At 44.1% G+C, this 17,600-nt stretch overlaps 1 protein-coding gene across 1 annotated transcript in view; it reads left to right on the top strand.

Annotated features, from left to right (window-relative positions):
- Positions 1 to 71: 71 nt before the first annotated feature.
- LOC306917776 (activated CDC42 kinase 1-like) overlaps positions 72 to 17,600 on the top strand; it is a gene marked incomplete at its 5' end in the record, with an annotated part of 66,693 nt that continues 49,164 nt past the window's right edge. Inside the window, 3 exons of the mRNA XM_079530685.1 lie at positions 72 to 212; positions 8,365 to 8,527; positions 10,102 to 10,172. Coding sequence (XP_079386811.1) covers positions 72 to 212; positions 8,365 to 8,527; positions 10,102 to 10,172 — 375 coding nt within the window. The remainder of the gene's footprint in view (positions 213 to 8,364; positions 8,528 to 10,101; positions 10,173 to 17,600) is intronic.

The raw sequence follows: 17,600 nt of genomic DNA, 5'->3' as shown, positions 1-17,600 counted from the left end.
AGAGAGAGAGAGAGAGAGAGAGAGAGAGAGAGGGGGGGGGGTAGAGAGACCTAGAGACAGACAGCAGAGAGATGGGCGAGAGCTACATGTACCAGCGCCTCCCGTACAGCAGAGGAGGACGGCAGGAGGAAGAGGAGGAGGAGGAGGAGGAGGAAGATGGGGAGGTGCAGGAGACCCGGGGAGAGCACCGCTCAGGAGGAGGAGGAGCCATGGTAACGACCCGGCAGTCTGATGGTGTATGCAGCTGTGTGTGTGTGTGTGTGTGTGTGTGTGTGTGTGTGTGTGTGTGCGTGTGCACGTGCTTGCGTGCGTGCATGTGTGTGTGTGTGTGCGCGGTGATGCATTTGTTGGTTAGACATACTAACATCCGATAGGCATTAGTACACCGTGGCTCCAATGTGGCCAAAACGAACCAGTGGCAGGTTAAAACTAACCAGTGACAGGTTAAAACTAACCAGTGACAGGTTAAAACTAACATGTGGCAGGTTAAAACTAACCAGTGACAGGTTAAAACTAACCAGTGACAGGTTAAAACTAACATGTGGCAGGTTAAAACTAACCAGTGACAGGTTAAAACTAACATGTGGCAGGCTAAAACTAACCAGTGACAGGTTAAAACTAACCAGTGACAGGTTAAAACTAACATGTGGCAGGTTAAAACTAACCAGTGGCAGGTTAAAACTAACATGTGGCAGGTTAAAACTAACGTGGCAGGGTAAAACTAATCTGTGACAGGTTAAAACTAACCAGTGGCAGGTTAAAACGAACCAGTGGCAGGTTAAAACTAACCCGTGGCAGGTTAAAACTAACCCGTGGCAGGTTAAAACGAACCAGTGGCAGGTTAAAACGAACCAGTGGCAGGTTAAAACGAACCAGTGGCAGGTTAAAACTAACCCGTGGCAGGTTAAAACTAGCATGTGGCAGGTTAAAACTAACCAGTGACAGGTTAATACTAGCCTGTGGCAGGTTAAAACCAAAACCAACATGTGGCAGTTTAAAACTAACCCGTGGCAGGTTAAAACCAACCCGTGGCAGGTTAAAACCAACCAGTGGCAGGTTAAAACTAACCCGTGGCAGGTTAAAACCAACCAGTGACAGGTTAAAACCAACCAGTGGCAGGTTAAAACGAACCCGTGGCAGGTTAAAACCAACCAGTGGCAGGTTAAAACGAACCTGTGGCAGGTTAAAACCAAAACCAACATGTGGCAGTTTAAAACTAACCCGTGGCAGGTTAAAACCAACCAGTGACAGGTTAAAACCAACCAGTGGCAGGTTAAAACGAACCCGTGGCAGGTTAAAACCAACCAGTGGCAGGTTAAAACGAACCTGTGGCAGGTTAAAACTAACCCGTGGCAGGTTAATACTAGCCTGTGGCAGGTTAAAACGAACCAGTGACAGGTTAAAACTAATCTGTGGCAGGTTAAAACCAACCAGTGGCAGGTTAAAACGAACCCGTGGCAGGTTAAAACCAACCAGTTGCAGGTTAAAACTAACCCGTGGCAGGTTAAAACGAACCCGTGACAGGTTAAAACCAACCAGTGGCAGGTTAAAACTAACCCGTGGCAGGTTAAACTAACCTGTGACAGGTTAAAACCAACCAGTGGCAGGTTAAAACTAACCCGTGGCAGGTTAAACTAACCTGTGACAGGTTAAAACCAACCCGTGGCAGGTTAAAACTAACCCGTGGCAGGTTAAAACCAACCAGTGGCAGGTTAAAACGAACCAGTGGCAGGTTAAAACCAACCAGTGGCAGGTTAAAACCAACCCGTGGCAGGTTAAAACCAACCAGTGGCAGGTTAAAACTAACCAGTGGCAGATTGAAACCAACCAGTGGCAGGTTAAAACGAACCAGTGGCAGGTTAAAACCAACCAGTGGCAGGTTAAAACCAACCCGTGGCAGGTTAAAACCAACCAGTGGCAGGTTAAAACTAACCAGTGGCAGATTGAAACCAACCAGTGGCAGGTTAAAACCAACCAGTGGCAGGTTAAAACTAACCAGTGGCAGATTACAATTTACAATTTACAATTTAGGCATTTAGCAGACGCTCTTAATCCAGAGCGATTTACATTAAGCAAGAACAAAAAGCATGGGAATACATCACATATGTAAAATGCATTTATCGTGAAACATGCGTAAGCTAAGAACGTGACTAGAACATATCTATATAATGACACTATACATATAAACTATAACTAGAACATATCTATATAATGACACTATACATATAAACTATACATATATGCTATACTATGCTGTACATATATACTATGAAGTGCTATGACTACATACAATGCACTTATTGTGCTGTCTACATGACATGCTATAAGTCTGTTTCAAATGCTATATAAGTCTAAGAAGTGCTGTCTAAGGGGGGTAGGGTAAGTGCTATGGGCCATGATGGAGTCTGAAAAGGTGGGTTTTCAGACTACGGCGGAAGATCGGGAGTGATGCTGCAGTTCTGATTGCAACAGGAAGTGCATTCCACAGTTTTGGGGCCAGAAGGGAGAAGAGTTTGGGACGTGTGGAGCGTTGTCCCGGCGTTTTTAGTGAGGGTACTTCCAGCTTCCCTGCGTTGGCTGATCTGAGTGCGCGGGAGGGTTTGTAGGGTTCAATCATGCTGGCAAGATATGGGGGAGCCATACCTTTGGTTGCTTTAAATGCCAACATCAGAGTTTTGTATTCTGTGCGGGCAGCGACCGGGAGCCAGTGCAGGGAGCGGAGCAGGGGGGAGACATGTGAGAATTTTGGCTGGTTGAAGACCAAGCGAGCTGCGGCATTTTGGATCAGTTGGAGAGGCTTCAGTGCACATGCCGGTAGGCCAGTAAGGAGAGAGTTACAATAGTCAAGTTTTGACAGGACTGTTGTCTGGATTAGGAGCTGGGATGATTCCTGGGTGAGGAACGGTCTAATTCGTCATATGTTATAGAGTGTGAACCTACAGGATCGAGTGACAGCTGTGATGTGAGTTTTGAACGAGAGCTGACTGTCCAGGACAACACCAAGGTTCCTGGCTGTTGGGACAGACGTTACCAGGGCGTTGTCTACGGAAATAGTTAGCTCCCGCATCGGGCAGGACTTAGCTGGGAAGAAGAGAAGCTCAGTCTTGTCTGGGTTCAGCTTGAGGTGGTTGGAGGACATCCACTGTGAGATGTCAGCCAGGCAAGCAGTGATGCGCTCTTCCACCTGGGTGGCAGAGGGGGGGAAGGATAGAAACAGTTGTGTGTCATTGGCATAACAGTGATAGGATATATTGTGAGCAGAGATGATAGTGCCAAGGGATTTAGTGTACAGTGAGAAAAGGAGGGGACCAAGTACAGATCCCTGTGGGACCCCAGTTTGGAGGGTTCGGGGGGATGATAACAGACCTTTCCAGGAGACCTGGTAGGTCCGGTCGGTGAGGTAAGAGGAGAACCACTTTAGTGCCGTCCCGCCGATGCCTAGATCCGCTAGGGTGTCTAGGAGCAGCTGGTGGTTCACTGTGTCAAATGCTGCTGATAGGTCTAGGAGAATCAGGACTGCAGAGTGGGAAGCAGCCTGGGCAGCATGTAGTGCTTCTGTGACTGCCAGCAGGGCAGTTTCTGTGGAGTGGGCCTTTTTGAATCCGGACTGGTTGGGATCCAGCAGGTTGTTATGTGAGAGATGGAGAGAGAGCTGGTTGGAGACAACACGTTCAATGCTTTTTGATAGAAATGAAAGGAGTGATACCGGTCTGTAGTTCTTGACATCTGAGGGGTCAAGGGTTGGTTTCTTGAGGAGTGGTGTTACTCTGGCTGACTTGAGGGCAGATGGGACGCAGCCTGAGGTTACTGAGGTGTTGATGATGGAGGTGATGAAGGGGAGCAGATCAGGTGCGATGGTCTGGAAGATTGGAGACGGGACAGGGTCGAGAGGACAGGTGGTAGGTCTAGTGGAAGTCACTAGTTGTAGGACCTCGTCTGGGGAAAGAGGAGAGAAGGAGGACATGCATAGTATGTTGGGGTTAGTGTTGGTTGAGTCAGATGCCACTTTATGGGGGAGGGGGGGGAAGGAGCTGCTTTAGCAGTGGTTAGTGAGAGGGAGAAGGCAGAGAGGAGTGAGTGAAAGTGGGATAGGTCATCAGGTAGCTTTGTCTTGCGCCACTTCCTTTCGGCTGCCCTTAGAGGTGTTCGTTCAGATCTGAGAGTTTCAGATAACCAGGGAGCCGGTGGACATGAGCGAGCTGGCCTGGATGAGAGCGGGCAGTGTTGGTCGAATGCAGATGAGATAGAGGAGAGGAAGGATGAGGTTGCAGAGTCAGGTGAGAGAGAGAGGAAGGACTCCAGGGAGGGTAGAGAGGAGAGAATAGAGGATGAGAGGGAGGAGGGGTTTAGGGATTTGAGATTGCGTCGGGTGGTGACGTTAGGAGGGTTAGTGGGTTTAGGCGGGAGGGTGGAGAGAGAGAGGGAGAAGGCTATGAAGTGGTGGTCAGACCTAATTAACGGAGTAACAGAGAGTGTAGAGGGAGAGCAGGCTCTGGAGAACACAAGGTCCAAAACATTACCAGCCTTGTGAGTGGGAGGGGAGGGAGATAGTGAGAGGTCAAATGAGGCCAGAAGGGATGTAACGGGAAGATACTTCTCTGCTGTAGGTAGGTTGAAATCGCCCAGTAGGATCAGGGGGGTGCCATCTTCCGGAAATGAACTAATCAGGGAATCTAGTTCTTCCAGGAAGTTCCCAAGAGTTCCTGGGGGGCGATAGAGCACAATGAGGGTGAGGGGGACTGGTTGTGATATTGAGATAGCATGGAATTCAAATGTGGACAGAGAAAGGTGAGAGAGATTTAAGACACGGAAATTCCATTTGGGGGACATTAGTAGTCCTGTGCCACCCCCTGCACCTGTTGGGCGAGGGGTGTGGGTAAACTTGTGGGAAACAGAGAGGGCGGCCGGGGTAGCAGTGTTGTCTGGGGTAATCAAGGTTTCAGTCAGAGCAAGGAAATGCAGAGACTTGAGGGAGGCGTGGCCTGAAATGAATTCAGGCATTTTCTTTTTATTGAAACCAACCAGTGGCAGGTTAAAACCAACCAGTGGCAGGTTAAAACTAACCCATGGCAGATTGAAACCAAACAGTGGCAGGTTAAAACTAACCCATGGCAGGTTAAAACTAACCAGTGGCAGGTTAAAACTAACCAGTGGCAGGTTAAAACCAACCAGTGGCAGGTTAAAACCAACCAGTGGCAGGTTAAAACCAACCAGTTAAAACCAACCAGTGGCAGGTTAAAACCAACCAGTGGCAGGTTAAAACTAACCAGTGGCAGATTGAAACCAAACAGTGGCAGGTTAAAACTAACCCATGGCAGGTTAAAACCAACCAGTGGCAGATTGAAACCAAACAGTGGCAGGTTAAAACTAATCTGTGGCAGGTTAAAACCAACCCGTGGCAGGTTAAAACCAACCCGTGGCAGGTTAAAACTAACCAGTGGCAGGTTAAAACTAACCAGTGGCAGGTTAAAACCAACCAGTGGCAGGTTAAAACTAACCTGTGGCAGGTTAAAACCAACCAGTGGCAGGTTAAAACTAACCTGTGGCAGGTTAAAACCAACCAGTGGCAGGTTAAAACCAACCAGTGGCAGGTTAAAACTAACCAGTGGCAGGTTAAAACTAACCTGTGGCAGGTTAAAACCAACCAGTGGCAGGTTAAAACTAACCAGTGGCAGGTTAAAACTAACCTGTGGCAGGTTAAAACCAACCAGTGGCAGGTTAAAACTAACCTGTGGCAGGTTAAAACCAACCAGTGGCAGGTTAAAACTAACCAGTGGCAGGTTAAAACCAGCCCGTGGCAGGTTAAAACCAACCAGTGGCAGGTTAAAACTAACCAGTGGCAGGTTAAAACCAACCAGTGGCAGGTTAAAACCAACCAGTGACAGGTTAAAACCAACCAGTGGCAGGTTATAACCAACCAGTGGCAGGTTAAAACTAACCTGTGGCAGGTTAAAACTAACCTGTGGCAGGTTAAAACCAACCAGTGGCAGGTTAAAACTAACCTGTGGCAGGTTAAAACCAACCAGTGGCAGGTTAAAACCAACCAGTGGCAGGTTAAAACTAACCAGTGGCAGGTTAAAACCAACCAGTAGCAGGTTAAAACTAACCCATGGCAGGTTAAAACTAACCAGTGGCAGGTTAAAACTAACCAGTGGCAGGTTAAAACCAACCAGTGGCAGGTTAAAACCAACCAGTGGCAGGTTAAAACCAACCAGTTAAAACCAACCAGTGGCAGTTTAAAACCAACCAGTGGCAGGTTAAAACTAACCAGTGGCAGATTGAAACCAAACAGTGGCAGGTTAAAACTAACCCATGGCAGGTTAAAACCAACCAGTGGCAGATTGAAACTAATCTGTGGCAGGTTAAAACCAATCTGTGGCAGGTTAAAACCAACCCGTGGCAGGTTAAAACCAACCAGTGGCAGGTTAAAACTAACCTGTGGCAGGTTAAAACCAACCAGTGGCAGGTTAAAACTAACCTGTGGCAGGTTAAAACTAACCTGTGGCAGGTTAAAACCAACCAGTGGCAGGTTAAAACTAACCAGTGGCAGGTTAAAACTAACCTGTGGCAGGTTAAAACCAACCAGTGGCAGGTTAAAACTAACCTGTGGCAGGTTAAAACCAACCAGTGGCAGGTTAAAACTAACCTGTGGCAGGTTAAAACCAACCAGTGGCAGGTTAAAACTAACCTGTGGCAGGTTAAAACCAACCAGTGGCAGGTTTAAACTAACCTGTGGCAGGTTAAAACCAACCAGTGGCAGGTTAAAACTAACCTGTGGCAGGTTAAAACCAACCAGTGGCAGGTTAAAACTAACCAGTGGCAGGTTAAAACCAGCCCGTGGCAGGTTAAAACCAACCAGTGGCAGGTTAAAACTAACCAGTGGCAGGTTAAAACCAACCAGTGACAGGTTAAAACCAACCAGTGGCAGGTTATAACCAACCAGTGGCAGGTTAAAACTAACCTGTGGCAGGTTAAAACCAACCAGTGGCAGGTTAAAACTAACCTGTGGCAGGTTAAAACCAACCAGTGGCAGGTTAAAACTAACCTGTGGCAGGTTAAAACCAACCAGTGGCAGGTTAAAACTAACCTGTGGCAGGTTAAAACCAACCTGTGGCAGGTTAAAACCAACCAGTGGCAGGTTAAAACCAACCTGTGGCAGGTTAAAACCAACCAGTGACAGGTTAAAACCAACCCGTGGCAGGTTAAAACCAACCAGGGGCGACTGTGGCTCAAGAGGTAGAGCAGGTCGTCCAATGATCCATGGGTCGGCGGTTCGAATCCCGGCTCCTCCTGTCTACATGTCGAAGTGTCCTTGGGCAAGACACTGAACCCCAAATTGCTCCCGATGTGCTGGTTGGTACCTTGCATGGCTTCCGCCGCAATCGGTGTATGAATGTGTGTGTGAATGGGTGAATGTAATGCACAATCTATGTAAAGCACCTTGGATAAAGGCGCTATATAAATGCACCATTTACCATTCAACCAGTGGCAGGTTAAAACCAACCAGTGGCAGGTTAAAACTTTTGGTGTTTTAACTAAGCATTATGTTATACTTTAGCTATTGAAAAATAGCAGATCTACAAGCTCGTAGCGCGCCACTCGGTGGCGCGCTACGAGCTTGTAGATCTGCTATTTTTGAAAAATCGTAAAAATGCGGCACAAATCTTTGAATATATATTCTTTCAGAGCGAACGTTTTTTATTTTTTTTGACGTCAGGCCTGAATGGGTTAAAAGTGATGTTACGCGACGTCAAGCGTCACCGTCGATATATGGGGGGGGGGGGGGGGGTACCGGTACCGGGTCGTTCCGCCAGGGTCTTCCTGTGAGGTTTAGGGTCACAGGGTTTTGGGGTGTCTCTGTAGCTGATGGTGCAGTGTGTGTTTTATACTTCAATAATACTTAGTTGGGTGGCGCTGTCACACACACACACACACACACACACATACACACACACACATACACACACACACGCACACAGTGTTTATAAAAACTAAGACACAATGCTCTTAGTTGTCGTTACCAACAGTAACTGAATATAGATTTATTATTAAATGGTGTCTTTTGTTGAGTTTTTATTACACAATAGATCTGTACTTACTCTGACCTTTGACCTTTATGAATCCTGCTGTTGACAAATAACCCAAAGAATGAAAAACACTAAATATGAATTACTAAACTAAAACTAATATAAACTAAACTAATATAAACTAAACACAAACTAATATAAACTAAACTAAAACTAAACGTTGTCACAAAAATATTAACGAATAAAAACTAGCGAATCCGCTCTAAAAAAACTAATTCAAACTTTGTGTAACACTGTGTGTGTGCGTGCGTGCGTGCGTGCGTGCGTGCGTGCGTAGATGCAGTGCGAGGAGTCCTCTGATTGGCTGTTGGAGCTGCTGACAGACGTCCAGCTGCAGCAGTATTTCATCCGGATCCGAGACCAGCTCAACGTCACGTTGCTGTCGCACTTCGACTACGTCAAGAACGAAGACCTGGAGAAGATTGGAATGGGCCGACCCGGTAAGACTGAAAACATGGAGGAGATCGGAATGGGCCGAACCGGTAAGACTGAAAACATGGAGGAGATCGGAATGGGCCGAACCGGTAAGACTGAAAACATGGAGGAGATCGGAATGGGCCGAACCGGTAAGACTGAAAACATGGAGGAGATCGGCATGGGCCGAACCGGTAAGACTGAAAACATGGGGGAGATCGGAATGGGCCGAACCGGTAAGACTGAAAACATGGAGGAGATCGGAATGGGCCGAACCGGTAAGACTGAAAACATGGAGGAGATCGGAATGGGCCGAACCGGTAAGACTGAAAACATGGAGGAGATCGGAATGGGCCGAACCGGTAAGACTGAAAACATGGAGGAGATCGGAATGGGCCGAACCGGTAAGAACGAAAACATGGAGGAGATCGGAATGGGCCGAACCGGTAAGACTGAAAACATGGAGGAGATCGGAATGGGCCGAACCGGTAAGAACGAAAACATGGAGGAGATCAGAATGGGCCGAACCGGTAAGACTGAAAACATGGAGGAGATCGGAATGGGCCGACCCGGTAAGACTAAAAACATGGAGGAGATCGGAATGGGCCGAACCGGTAAGACTGAAAACATGGAGGAGATCGGAATGGGCCGACCCGGTAAGACTAAAAACATGGAGGAGATCGGAATGGGCCGAACCGGTAACACTAAAAACATGGAGGAGATCGGAATGGGCCGAACCGGTAAGACTGAAAACATAGAGGAGATCGGCATGGGCCGAACCGGTAAGACTGAAAACATGGAGGAGATCGGAATGGGCCGAACTGGTAAGACTGAAAACATGGAGGAGATCGGAATGGGCCGAACCGGTAAGACTGAAAACATGGAGGAGATCGGAATGGGCCGAACCGGTAAGACTGAAAACATGGAGGAGATCGGAATGGGCCGAACCGGTAAGACTGAAAACATGGAGGAGATCGGAATGGGCCGAACCGGTAAGACTGAAAACATGGAGGAGATCAGAATGGGCCGAACCGGTAAGACTGAAAACATGGAGGAGATCGGAATGGGCCGAACCGGTAAGACTGAAAACATGGAGGAGATCAGAATGGGCCGAACCGGTAAGACTGAAAAGCAGACTCTAGACAATCCAAAAGGGGTCTGAAGCAAATCTATTGAGTCCAGAGAGCGTCACCGTCCCGTTTCACTGAAACCATTAAATCAGAGCCCAGCGATTTATAGCAGCGGAGAAAACATTGAGCGACGGACCGGATGTTATCCGGGTGTCTGAAGCAGCTAAATGTAGCCAAAACACTCTAGAGGCGATCGACAACAACGGGAGGTATGATTCATTCTACCGCGACTAGCGACGGGACCGCGGTGGGCCGTCTGACACAGGATCTTTGCTTAGAATTGGATGCGATCGGTTTTGATATCAATAAATCTCTGTCCTTTTGATCAATCTCCGTCCTGAGCGCTGGGCGTTACTAATTGAAAAGGCGGAGAACTTCGTCCTGTGCGCTCAGGGTGTTAATGATTGATTGGTCATCCAATCAAACATATTTTTCTCCTTGGAGTCCCTGAGTGTTGTTCTGTGTTTCAGGTCAGAGGAGGCTGTGGGAGGCCGTGAAGAGGAGGAGAGCTCTTTACAAACGCAAGTCCTGGATGAGCAAGGTACGCTTTATTGTCCTGGATGAGCAAGGTACGCTTTATAGTCCTGGATGAGCAACACTTTATAGTCCTGGATGAACAAGGTACACTTTATAGTCCTGGATGAGCAACACTTTATAGTCCTGGATGAGCAACACTTTATAGTCCTGGATGAACAACACTTTATAGTCCTGGATGAACAACACTTTATAGTCCTGGATGAACAACACTTTATAGTCCTGGATGAACAACACTTTATAGTCCTGGATGAACAACACTTTATAGTCCTGGATGAACAACACTTTATAGTCCTGGATGAGCAACACTTTATAGTCCTGGATGAACAAGGTACACTTTATAGTCCTGGATGAGCAACACTTTATAGTCCTGGATGAGCAACACTTTATAGTCCTGGATGAGCAACACTTTATAGTCCTGGATGAACAACACTTTATAGTCCTGGATGAACAACACTTTATAGTCCTGGATGAACAACACTTTATAGTCCTGGATGAACAACACTTTATAGTCCTGGATGAACAACACTTTATAGTCCTGGATGAGCAACACTTTATAGTCCTGGATGAACAAGGTACACTTTATAGTCCTGGATGAACAACACTTTATAGTCCTGGATGAACAAGGTACGCTTTATAGTCCTGGATGAGCAACACTTTATAGTCCTGGATGAACAACACTTTATAGTCCTGGATGAGCAACACTTTATAGTCCTGGATGAACAACACTTTATAGTCCTGGATGAACAACACTTTATAGTCCTGGATGAGCAACACTTTATAGTCCTGGATGAACAACACTTTATAGTCCTGGATGAACAACACTTTATAGTCCTGGATGAACAACACTTTATAGTCCTGGATGAGCAACACTTTATAGTCCTGGATGAACAAGGTACACTTTATAGTCCTGGATGAACAACACTTTATAGTCCTGGATGAACAAGGTACGCTTTATAGTCCTGGATGAGCAACACTTTATAGTCCTGGATGAACAAGGTACACTTTATAGTCCTGGATGAGCAACACTTTATAGTCCTGGATGAGCAACACTTTATAGTCCTGGATGAACAACACTTTATAGTCCTGGATGAACAAGGTACACTTTATAGTCCTGGATGAGCAACACTTTATAGTCCTGGATGAGCAACACTTTATAGTCCTGGATGAGCAACACTTTATAGTCCTGGATGAGAAACACTTTATAGTCCTGGATGAACAACACTTTATAGTCCTGGATGAGCAACACTTTATAGTCCTGGATGAACAACACTTTATAGTCCTGGATGAGCAACACTTTATAGTCCTGGATGAACAACACTTTATAGTCCTGGATGAACAACACTTTATAGTCCTGGATGAGAAACACTTTATAGTCCTGGATGAGCAACACTTTATAGTCCTGGATGAACAACACTTTATAGTCCTGGATGAACAACACTTTATAGTCCTGGATGAGAAACACTTTATAGTCCTGGATGAGCAACACTTTATAGTCCTGGATGAACAAGGTACACTTTATAGTCCTGGATGAGAAACACTTTATAGTCCTGGATGAGCAACACTTTATAGTCCTGGATGAGCAACACTTTATAGTCCTGGATGAACAACACTTTATAGTCCTGGATGAGCAACACTTTATAGTCCTGGATGAGCAACACTTTATAGTCCTGGATGAGAAACACTTTATAGTCCTGGATGAACAACACTTTATAGTCCTGGATGAGCAACACTTTATAGTCCTGGATGAACAACACTTTATAGTCCTGGATGAGCAACACTTTATAGTCCTGGATGAACAACACTTTATAGTCCTGGATGAGCAACACTTTATAGTCCTGGATGAACAACACTTTATAGTCCTGGATGAACAACACTTTATAGTCCTGGATGAACAACACTTTATAGTCCTGGATGAACAACACTTTATAGTCCTGGATGAGCAACACTTTATAGTCCTGGATGAGCAACACTTTATAGTCCTGGATGAACAACACTTTATAGTCCTGGATGAACAACACTTTATAGTCCTGGATGAACAAGGTACACTTTATAGTCCTGGATGAGCAACACTTTATAGTCCTGGATGAACAACACTTTATAGTCCTGGATGAACAAGGTACACTTTATAGTCCTGGATGAACAACACTTTATAGTCCTGGATGAACAAGGTACACTTTATAGTCCTGGATGAACAACACTTTATAGTCCTGGATGAACAAGGTACACTTTATAGTCCTGGATGAGCAACACTTTATAGTCCTGGATGAGCAACACTTTATAGTCCTGGATGAACAACACTTTATAGTCCTGGATGAACAACACTTTATAGTCCTGGATGAACAACACTTTATAGTCCTGGATGAACAACACTTTATAGTCCTGGATGAACAACACTTTATAGTCCTGGATGAGCAACACTTTATAGTCCTGGATGAACAACACTTTATAGTCCTGGATGAGCAACACTTTATAGTCCTGGATGAACAACACTTTATAGTCCTGGATGAACAACACTTTATAGTCCTGGATGAGCAACACTTTATAGTCCTGGATGAGAAACACTTTATAGTCCTGGATGAACAACACTTTATAGTCCTGGATGAACAACACTTTATAGTCCTGGATGAACAACACTTTATAGTCCTGGATGAACAACACTTTATAGTCCTGGATGAACAAGGTACACTTTATAGTCCTGGATGAACAAGGTACGCTTTATAGTCCTGGATGAACAACACTTTATAGTCCTGGATGAACAAGGTACACTTTATAGTCCTGGATGAACAAGGTACACTTTATAGTCCTGGATGAACAAGGTACACTTTATAGTCCTGGATGAGCAACACTTTATAGTCCTGGATGAGCAACACTTTATAGTCCTGGATGAGAAACACTTTATAGTCCTGGATGAACAACACTTTATAGTCCTGGATGAACAACACTTTATAGTCCTGGATGAGCAACACTTTATAGTCCTGGATGAGAAACACTTTATAGTCCTGGATGAACAACACTTTATAGTCCTGGATGAACAACACTTTATAGTCCTGGATGAACAACACTTTATAGTCCTGGATGAACAACACTTTATAGTCCTGGATGAACAAGGTACACTTTATAGTCCTGGATGAACAAGGTACGCTTTATAGTCCTGGATGAACAACACTTTATAGTCCTGGATGAACAAGGTACACTTTATAGTCCTGGATGAACAAGGTACACTTTATAGTCCTGGATGAACAAGGTACACTTTATAGTCCTGGATGAGCAACACTTTATAGTCCTGGATGAGCAACACTTTATAGTCCTGGATGAGAAACACTTTATAGTCCTGGATGAACAACACTTTATAGTCCTGGATGAACAACACTTTATAGTCCTGGATGAACAACACTTTATAGTCCTGGATGAACAACACTTTATAGTCCTGGATGAGCAACACTTTGTAGTCCTGGATGAACAAGGTACACTTTATAGTCCTGGATGAACAAGGTACACTTTATAGTCCTGGATGAACAAGGTACACTTTATAGTCCTGGATGAGCAACACTTTATAGTCCTGGATGAACAACACTTTATAGTCCTGGATGAGCAAGGTACACTTTATAGTCCTGGATGAACAAGGTACGCTTTATAGTCCTGGATGAACAACACTTTATAGTCCTGGATGAACAAGGTACACTTTATAGTCCTGGATGAAGAACACTTTATAGTCCTGGATGAACAAGGTACGCTTTATAGTCCTGGATGAACAACACTTTATAGTCCTGGATGAACAAGGTACACTTTATAGTCCTGGATGAACAAGGTACACTTTATAGTCCTGGATGAACAACACTTTATAGTCCTGGATGAGCAACACTTTATAGTCCTGGATGAACAACACTTTATAGTCCTGGATGAGCAACACTTTATAGTCCTGGATGAGCAACACTTTATAGTCCTGGATGAACAACACTTTATAGTCCTGGATGAACAAGGTACGCTTTATAGTCCTGGATGAACAACACTTTATAGTCCTGGATGAACAACACTTTATAGTCCTGGATGAACAAGGTACGCTTTATAGTCCTGGATGAACAACACTTTATAGTCCTGGATGAACAAGGTACGCTTTATAGTCCTGGATGAACAACACTTTATAGTCCTGGATGAACAACACTTTATAGTCCTGGATGAACAACACTTTATAGTCCTGGATGAACAACACTTTATAGTCCTGGATGAACAACACTTTATAGTCCTGGATTAGCAACACTTTATAGTCCTGGATGAGCAACACTTTATAGTCCTGGATGAACAACACTTTATAGTCCTGGATGAGCAACACTTTATAGTCCTGGATGAGCAACACTTTATAGTCCTGGATGAGCAACACTTTATAGTCCTGGATGAACAACACTTTATAGTCCTGGATGAGCAACACTTTATAGTCCTGGATGAGCAACACTTTATAGTCCTGGATGAGCAACACTTTATAGTCCTGGATGAACAACACTTTATAGTCCTGGATGAGCAACACTTTATAGTCCTGGATGAGCAACACTTTATAGTCCTGGATGAACAACACTTTATAGTCCTGGATGAGCAACACTTTATAGTCCTGGATGAACAACACTTTATAGTCCTGGATGAGCAACACTTTATAGTCCTGGATGAACAACACTTTATAGTCCTGGATGAACAACACTTTATAGTCCTGGATGAGCAACACTTTATAGTCCTGGATGAACAACACTTTATAGTCCTGGATGAGCAACACTTTATAGTCCTGGATGAACAACACTTTATAGTCCTGGATGAACAACACTTTATAGTCCTGGATGAACAACACTTTATAGTCCTGGATGAACAACACTTTATAGTCCTGGATGAGCAACACTTTATAGTCCTGGATGAACAAGGTACACTTTATAGTCCTGGATGAACAACACTTTATAGTCCTGGATGAACAACACTTTATAGTCCTGGATGAACAACACTTTATAGTCCTGGATGAGCAACACTTTATAGTCCTGGATGAACAAGGTACACTTTATAGTCCTGGATGAACAACACTTTATAGTCCTGGATGAACAACACTTTATAGTCCTGGATGAACAAGGTACGCTTTATAGTCCTGGATGAGCAACATTTTATAGTCCTGGATGAACAAGGTACACTTTATAGTCCTGGATGAACAAGGTACACTTTATAGTCCTGGATGAACAACACTTTATAGTCCTGGATGAACAACACTTTATAGTCCTGGATGAACAACACTTTATAGTCCTGGATGAACAACACTTTATAGTCCTGGATGAACAACACTTTATAGTCCTGGATGAACAAGGTACACTTTATAGTCCTGGATGAACAACACTTTATAGTCCTGGATGAACAACACTTTATAGTCCTGGATGAACAACACTTTATAGTCCTGGATGAACAACACTTTATAGTCCTGGATGAGCAACACTTTATAGTCCTGGATGAACAAGGTACACTTTATAGTCCTGGATGAACAACACTTTATAGTCCTGGATGAACAACACTTGATAGTCCTGGATGAACAACACTTTATAGTCCTGGATGAACAACACTTTATAGTCCTGGATGAACAACACTTTATAGTCCTGGATGAACAACACTTTATAGTCCTGGATGAACAACACTTTATAGTCCTGGATGAACAACACTTTATAGTCCTGGATGAACAACACTTTATAGTCCTGGATGAACAACACTTTATAGTCCTGGATGAACAACACATTATAGTCCTGGATGAACAAGGTACACTTTATAGTCCTGGATGAGCAACACTTTATAGTCCTGGATGAACAACACTTTATAGTCCTGGATGAACAACACTTTATAGTCCTGGATGAACAACACTTTATAGTCCTGGATGAACAACACTTTATAGTCCTGGATGAACAACACTTTATAGTCCTGGATGAACAACACTTTATAGTCCTGGATGAACAACACTTTATAGTCCTGGATGAACAACACTTTATAGTCCTGGATGAACAAGGTACACTTTATAGTCCTGGATGAGCAACACTTTATAGTCCTGGATGAACAACACTTTATAGTCCTGGATGAACAACACTTTATAGTCCTGGATGAGCAACACTTTATAGTCCTGGATGAACAACACTTTATAGTCCTGGATGAACAACACTTTATAGTCCTGGATGAGCAACACTTTATAGTCCTGGATGAACAACACTTTATAGTCCTGGATGAACAAGGTACACTTTATAGTCCTGGATGAGCAACACTTTATAGTCCTGGATGAGCAACACTTTATAGTCCTGGATGAACAACACTTTATAGTCCTGGATGAACAACACTTTATAGTCCTGGATGAGCAAGGTACACTTTATAGTCCTGGATGAACAACACTTTATAGTCCTGGATGAGCAAGGTACACTTTATAGTCCTGGATGAACAACACTTTATAGTCCTGGATGAGCAACACTTTATAGTCCTGGATGAACAACACTTTATAGTCCTGGATGAGCAACACTTTATAGTCCTGGATGAACAACACTTTATAGTCCTGGATGAACAACACTTTATAGTCCTGGATGAACAACACTTTATAGTCCTGGATGAACAACACTTTATAGTCCTGGATGAGCAACACTTTATAGTCCTGGATGAACAACACTTTATAGTCCTGGATGAACAACACTTTATAGTCCTGGATGAACAACACTTTATAGTCCTGGATGAACAAGGTACACTTTATAGTCCTGGATGAACAACGCTTTATAGTCCTGGATGAACAAGGTACACTTTATAGTCCTGGATGAACAACGCTTTATAGTCCTGGATGAGCAACACTTTATAGTCCTGGATGAACAACACTTTATAGTCCTGGATGAACAAGGTACACTTTATAGTCCTGGATGAACAACACTTTATAGTCCTGGATGAGCAACACTTTATAGTCCTGGATGAACAACACTTTATAGTCCTGGATGAGCAACACTTTATAGTCCTGGATGAGCAACACTTTATAGTCCTGGATGAGCAACACTTTATAGTCCTGGATGAGCAACACTTTATAGTCCTGGATGAACAACACTTTATAGTCCTGGATGAGCAACACTTTATAGTCCTGGATGAACAAGGTACACTTTATAGTCCTGGATGAACAACACTTTATAGTCCTGAATGAACAACACTTTATAGTCCTGGATGAACAACACTTTATAGTCCTGGATGAGCAACACTTTATAGTCCTGGATGAACAAGGTACACTTTATAGTCCTGGATGAACAACACTTTATAGTCCTGAATGAACAACACTTTATAGTCCTGGATGAACAACACTTTATAGTCCTGGATGAGCAACACTTTATAGTCCTGGATGAACAAGGTACACTTTATAGTCCTGGATGAGCAACACTTTATAGTCCTGGATGAGCAACACTTTATA

This window comes from Electrona antarctica (assembly GCF_951216825.1).
Source record: "Electrona antarctica genome assembly, contig: scaffold_55, whole genome shotgun sequence".
Lineage (NCBI taxonomy): Eukaryota > Metazoa > Chordata > Actinopteri > Myctophiformes > Myctophidae > Electrona > Electrona antarctica.
This window is presented reverse-complemented; position numbering and strand designations above follow the sequence as displayed.